The 7,123-nt window shown below is 43.5% G+C and overlaps 1 protein-coding gene across 3 annotated transcripts; it reads right to left on the bottom strand.

Moving 5' to 3' along the window:
* Positions 1–843: 843 nt before the first annotated feature.
* Positions 844–5,671, bottom strand: LOC143789276 (uncharacterized). Of its 3 annotated transcripts, none has more exons than XR_013219061.1 (6): positions 5,495–5,671; positions 4,530–4,686; positions 3,218–3,342; positions 3,002–3,136; positions 2,153–2,327; positions 844–1,751 (listed from the first exon to the last, which is right to left on the bottom strand). XR_013219061.1 is itself a non-coding variant. In XM_077278984.1 (6 exons), the coding sequence occupies exons 5-6, from the start codon at positions 2,220–2,222 to the stop codon at positions 933–935; spliced, it is 876 nt and encodes a 291-aa protein (XP_077135099.1). In that variant the 5' UTR covers positions 2,223–2,327; positions 3,002–3,136; positions 3,218–3,342; positions 4,530–4,686; positions 5,495–5,668; the 3' UTR covers positions 844–932. The 3 variants fall into 3 exon arrangements, 2 of the variants coding, with proteins under 2 accessions (XP_077135099.1, XP_077135100.1); XM_077278984.1 differs by having other exon boundaries at positions 844–1,738; positions 5,495–5,668; XM_077278985.1 differs by lacking the exon at positions 4,530–4,686 and having other exon boundaries at positions 844–1,738; positions 5,495–5,668.
* Positions 5,672–7,123: the final 1,452 nt, after the last annotated feature.

Here is a 7,123-nt window from a genome sequence, read left to right as displayed (position 1 = left end):
GTATAATGCATCCCCCATAGGCAGACTCTATAGTATAATGCAGACTCTATAGTGTAAGGCAGCCCCTAATATAATGCCCCCCCCATAGGCAGCCTCTATAGTATAATGTAGGCCCATAGGCAGCCTCTATAGTATAATGCACCCCCACAGGCAGCCTTTATAGTATAATGCAGCCCCAAACGCAGCCTTTATAGTATAATGCATCCCATAGGCAGCCTCTATAATATAATGCACCGCCACAGGCAGCCTCTATAGTATAATTCAGCCCCTAATATAATGCACCTCCAAAGGCAGCTTCTATAATATAATGCACCCCCTAGTATAATGTAATATAATGCTCCCCCATAGGCAGCCTCTATAGTATAACGCAGCCTCTTTAGTATAATGCAGCCCCTAATATAATGCACCCCCATAGGCAGCCTCTATAGTGTAATGCAGCCCCTAATATAATGCACCCCCATAGGCAGCCTCTATAGTGTAATGCAGCCCCATATATATGGACACTCACGTGCAGCATAGTAAATCAGATTAGAAGTATTACAATAGATTTAGTGCTTGATTTGAAATTGGAGCAAACTGTCCACAGATTTAATAGAGGTGTTGCCCCAGAAATTGCAGAACGGATTATGGCAAGTATGGGGACCACTAGAGCTAAATGGATTCTGTAATGCAGTGGCGGACATATCACCGATGCAGTTTAGAAAATTCCGGAAATGATGCATAAATAGGTAAAAAGTAGTTGCATCGTGTGACTGTTCCTCTATAAATGTATCAATATGGCAGTACACGAAGAAACTCCTGGTAACATAGAAAACTGAAAAAATGGAGTGCTGACTTCATAAGTATAAAAAACATACATTTTATTTAGTAAAAATCATTAATAAAGGAAATAAATATATATAGGGGATGGGTACACGAGCACATGTTGGGATTTATGCTCTTCTCTGTCTGTTCTGTTGGAAACAGTTTTGGCGGCAGTAAGGACAGTAGCGGTTTTGGCGGAGCCATGGTGTAATGCAGCTCTGATGAAAAAGATGTCGGCAGGGCAGCACAATAAGCTGCTCACCTACTTCATAATCACCTAGGCATATGGCACAAGAAGGAATCTCCTCCTGGCCTGTGGCGCTCCTGGTAGGAAGGCGTTCTATTTGCCGTATCCTTGTCATTCCTCTCCGCCGTCCTCTCCTCCGCAGGGGTGCAGCCTGCGGTGGTGTTGTATCCTCATCTGAATCTAATCCGGCCTGATTCTCAGCATCTGTGCCGACGGATGGTGGAATAAAATTTGGCTGAGGATCGGCCCCGGAGGTGGTTGCCGCTTCATTTCCACCACTCCTGTTATTGCTGCTGCTCGGTAGTGACGCATCAGCAGAACTGTGACGGTCAGGGAGCGTGGTCGGTGGTAAAGCCTCTGCAGGCCTGAGATTGTCAGGGAGCGTGGTCGGTGGTAAAGCTTCCGCAGGCCTGAGATTGTCAGGGAGCGTGGTCGGTGGTAAAGCCTCCGCAGGCCTGAGATTGTCAGGGCGCGTGGTCGGTGGTAAAGGCTCAGGAGAGATGGGACGGTCAGGTAGCGGCCTATGTGGCGAACGGCTCCTGTGTCTGGTCTCCTCTCGTACTGAGCGCCTGGATGGGTCTCTAACTCTTCTTCTTCTCTCTGGAGAAGGTAAATAATCTCTGTCATCTTCAATCCTTCCTCCTCTTGTCTGAGACGACCTGAGTCTTCCGATCACAGGGCTCTGATCTGAAGGGAAAAACTCATGTATTATAATGACAGAAAATATCATAAATGACAGGTACAAATGTGTCTATCATCTATTATCTATCTATTATCTATCTATTATTTCTCTATAACTTTTTACTGGGCCGGGACACCGCTCTGCACACACCCAAGAATAATCTAAGCATGTTGACCCCTGTTGTGAGCGATGTGTGCTGGTCTGAGGGTCCGGACCCCACCGATCGTCACTACTACAATACCCAGAGTTATTAGTTTAGTTCCCCGTCTAACATTGTCCCCAGTATACAGGCAGAAATATTTCTAACTCCTCTTATGGAAAGAACTAGAGAGTGGAACCTGTTGTTACTGGGGTGACGACAAAAAGACCCCGGTATAATCCCCCCACACACACCCCTTACATTGTAAAGGTTCACTTACTTCGGTTTTCTGGCCGGTTCATCCATGCAATGTTGTCCATGATCAGCTGCCTCAATTCCCGAGAACTCATGGTTTCTCCTCAAAAGTGTTCAGTAACGTGCTCTTCCGGCGCACAATAGTCGCAGATCTCACAGCGCAGAGCAACACGCAGAAGTCACTCAGTGCGCGAGAAGTCCTGCAAAATAATCCACAAATGGAAAAAAGTTATAGGACAATAAACCGCAAAAGCCAAAAAGTAGTGACCATAAGTAGTATGGAAGGACGAGAAGATGAAGCCGCAAAACATCGAGAAAGTGTTTACATGGGAACTGCCCGGCAACAAACTGTATAAATCACTAGTATAAGTGATTATAAGAAACTTTGTAACATATGATATCAGAGAAATCGTCTTTAATCTATTCTTATGGGTCAATTCCTCCCCTTTCCCGTCTCCTGAGCTCATTAACTCTGAATAACCTCCTGTAATCCCTCTTGCTCTGCACAGAGATTTCACAAGTTAGGAGGCAGAGGAGGAGCACTGCCAGGAGGAAGCACAGAATCATTGTCCTGCAGGATTCTAGCAGGTATATTAGCTTAGACCAGAGCTGGATTCACAGCTGCAATGCTCAGTACTGATATATACTTTCCTCCATGGCTCTGTGCTGCCTAAGGAAAGAGGTAAAATACTTTTTTTGCGGGAGACACTGATTCAAAGACAAATGCAAATTAGAGATAGTGACTGTAGGGTGAAAATTGTAGAACAATACAAAATACCATACAAGCCATATAATGGCCGGAAATGGCGCTATTCCTCACATCATGGTCACACATTGCAACTTAGACTTAAATGTTACAGAAAAGTATCGTTACCTTCTAACTACTTTACTCTTCTTGTAAATCCAAGAAATGTGATGTCACTAGTAGTGCTACAGAATTCAGCTGGGATCTTAGTAATCGACAGGGATCTTCTTGTCAAGATTTCAGCTCTGTAGTCGTTTATCAACCCTAAAATGAACAATAGATCGGTCAGATTTTATTCTTTTATTTTTAGGCAGGAAATGTTTGTTATGACCTCAGAATACTTACAGTAATATCTGGTGAATTCCCGATGGAAATAAGATTCCTAATCCAGAACAAAGTTTACACTTGGAGTTTTCAACGCTCAACAAGTAAAACTTTGAGAACCTTCCAGCAGTAGAGTATTATTCCACCTGTAGTATAAGGAACAGATGAGTTTTTACCATTTTATTCCTCAGTTCTGTGTGTAGAGCCCGGGTCGGACTGGCCATGGGCGTGGGGAGCAGTGAATATTCATTTCTCTTTAGCAGCGGGCACAGACTTTAGCCGCAGCAGTCGGCTCCTTCCTCCTGTCGCCTGCTGCTCCACCGCTGCTGCCCCCAGCATGTGCCGCATTCAACTGTATCCGCATCATAGGTGCAATAATAGAGGAGAGGGCATCAGATGATACTCCCTGCTCCATCATTGCCCTCTGCCTCTGACACAGCCGGTGCGCGATGACGTCACCTCATACTGTGTGCCGGGCAGATGGCAGTGCAGCTGCTGAGACTGGAGCAGAGTCTGGAACCGCAGGGGAATGAGGAGGAGAGGTGAGGATTGTGGGATATATATATATATATATATATATATATATATATATATATCAGTTAGTACTGGTGGCCATAAGACTGTAGGACTGTGGGGCTGTATTATATTCTATGGAGAGGCTACATTATATTCTATGGAGGGGCTGCATTATATTATATGAGGGGGCTACATTATATTCTATGGGAGTTTGCATTATACCCTATGAAGGGGCAGCATTTTACTCTATGGGGGGCTGCATTATAGTATTTGAGGGGGCTACATTATATTCTTTAAGGGGACTGCATTATACCCTATGAAGGGGCTGCATTTTACTCTATGAGGGGGCTGCATTATTCTATTTGAGGGCTGCATTATATTCTACGAGGGGGCTACATTATTTTATTTAAGGGGGCTACATTATACTCTATGGGAGGGGATGCATTATACTCTATGAGGGGGCTGCATTATATTTTATGAGGGGAGCTACATATTTTATGAGGGGGGGGCTACATTATACTCTGACACAAGTTTTATTTCAGATCTAAACCAAATAATTTTCAGCTTTAGGCCACGTTCACATGCTCAGTATTTGGTCAGTATTTTCCAGCAGTAAGAAATGCTTTAATGGCCATCAGACACCCGACAATCAGCCAACAAGTAGCCGAATGATAGTGGTTAAATTCGGGAGGTTGTCAGGTGCAATTCTGGCCTAACTCAGTGGTTAGTGCCGACAGCCGTGGTCCGGCCTCCTCCACTTATCTAATTAGTGTAAGAAGATGGACCCCGGCGGTGGCTCCTCCGCCATTATACTCACTCTACAGATGTCCGGCTCTGCGGGTCCTGTGCACGCTGACGTTCTCTTCTCAGCTTATGTAGGTGGTGACTGACGTCCCCTCTGTGGTCCTGGACCAGACAGCCAGGAGCTGACGTCCCCTCTGTGGTCCTGGACCAGACAGAGTCAGGAGGGAGATCTGAAGGGGAGGAGAAAACATTGGAGCCATATTACACGTTATAATCCCTGGTGCAGCCCGCCCTGCCCCATACAAGTAGAGCGCTGGCTGCCATTATTATTACTACTATTTATTAATAAAGGAAATCTCCCCTCGTCCCCCTGTAAATTGCTGGACACTGATATTTGCTCCCTGGTTTTCTCGCGGCCATTCCTACTCTTATATCCGGTCACTGAGGACTGGATTTGTTTCATGAATTGTAAATAAAAATATTCATGAAAATGTTTTTTCTGTTGTATTGTGCCGTGATTTGTGCCGGACGAGTTACTCATCAAAACATCGCATGTTCCCCATCATGGTATCAGTAAAAACGACAGCTCAGGGTGCAAAAAATAATCCTTCACCCAACCCCAAATCACGAAAAAAGAAACCGCTACGGGTGTCAGAAAATGGCAACAAATGCAAAAAGTGTTTTCATACAAAATTCAAGAATACATGAAAAAATAATGAGAAGAAAGCTTCTAGTTAGAACCTGAAGACCCACCTCTTCCGACAAGCCTACAACCTGCAGTAACCACCGATCGACCAAACCCCTGCATGACCAGCTCTATCCTCACCTACTGTATTCTCACCCATCCCTTGTAGATTGTGAGCCCTCGCAGGCAGGGTCCTCTCTCCTCCTGTACCAGTTGTGACTTGTATTGTTCAAGACTATTGCACTTGTTTTTATTATGTATACCCCTCCTCACATGTAAAACGCCATGGAAAAAATGGCGCTATAACAATAAATAATAATAGTTTCATAAATAACAACACAAAATAGACTTACCTCCAGATGTAGAAGTCCTCAGTCAGTGATCTTCAGGAAAATCCAGAAGTATTAATTCGCTAATACAGAAGTTTTCCTCTATTCAAGTAAATCGCTAATCTCACAAGGAGAAGATCTAGGTACAGTGTTGTCAGCAGACAGACATATACCAAGTCTGAGCCAGTGAGATGGAACGGAGGGTTTTTAAGGTTCCGCTCTATTGTGACATCATCACTCACCTGTGTGACATCACTGCCCGCTTCCATATAAGGTAAGTGATGATGTCACAATGCAGCGGAATAACCAATACTTTTTCTCTCACTATCGGCCTCTTATAAAGCAGCTGATAATGATGGAGGCACAAATAGGGATGAATGAAATAACATCCTGGCGGTTTCCAGGTGTTAGATTACAGCCGGTGGTTACAGAGGTTTGGCTGAGCGTTTCCCATTTCCAATTCTCATCATATGACATTATAACACATTTACTCTTTTCTGACAGTTTCTTTTATCTTCTCATTCTCTCTATAAAGATACATTGAACTATATAATCTGATGCTCAGGATAAAGTCTTCAAGCATTTGGTGTCATTATTGGATTTTCTCACATTTCCACTGATAGGGGGCAGTGTTCTGGGAATTGTGTCATCATGTGATTCCAGGCCGACCATCACCAGAACCTCATGTCCTCATACAGTCTATTGGATGGATGATAACATTAGTCAAAGGGGCATTTCCATGATAGAAGTGATGACAGGACATGTGCTAATATGTTTGTAAAACGATCGACAAACACAAATTCGGCACAAATGTGGCACATTCGGATTTGTGATCGGTAATAATTGTGTTGCCACTAAAGTATTTTAAAGTAGATGATAAATAGATAGATAGATAAAAAGCCTGCAATTCATGTGCTGCATACAGTAAAATCACAGAGTGACAGGTTAGAATAGATATACAGTATACACATAGATATATAGATGTCAGTGACACACACAGATATATGTATAAATATTATATAGATAGAAGAAAAGCCGGTAATTCAGCAGCCACGTACTCTAAAATGACACCGGGACCCGACAGTCTAGAAGAGATGGATTACACACATAGATACAGATATATGGGTTATACACACAGCACGGTGGCGCAGTTGATAGCACAGCAGCCTTGCAGCGCTGGAGTCCTGGGTTCAAGCCCTCAAGACAACATCTGCAAAGAGTTTGTATGTTCTCTCCGTGTTTCCATGGGTTTCCTCCGGGTACTCCAGTTTCCTCCCACATTCCAAAGACATACTGATAAGGAATTTAGATTGTAACAGGGACAGTGACGATAATGTGTGCAAACCTGTAAAGCGCTGCGGAATATGTTAGCGCTATATAAAGATATAAAAATATATTTATAAAAAATAAAGATTATTTATTACACATAGAATAGATAGATATATAGATGTCAGTGACATATACAATTAGTACAGTGTGTGTGCAGCTTTCTGTACATGTTGTGAGGGGTTGACACACTCCGCTGCTTTCCCAGGTAGACAGAGGAAACGTTCTGGTAGATGATCACCTGCTGGTTTATTGTGGATAGCATAAACCTTGGCGGGTTCAGCAAAATAAACCGAGCCTTGCTGGCATAAAGGTAAAACAAAGAAA

This window comes from Ranitomeya variabilis, unplaced genomic scaffold, assembly GCF_051348905.1.
Source record: "Ranitomeya variabilis isolate aRanVar5 unplaced genomic scaffold, aRanVar5.hap1 Scaffold_159, whole genome shotgun sequence".
In the NCBI taxonomy this organism is placed as follows: domain Eukaryota; kingdom Metazoa; phylum Chordata; class Amphibia; order Anura; family Dendrobatidae; genus Ranitomeya; species Ranitomeya variabilis.
Note: the sequence above shows the minus strand (reverse complement) of the source record. Positions and strands in the feature narration are given on the sequence as shown.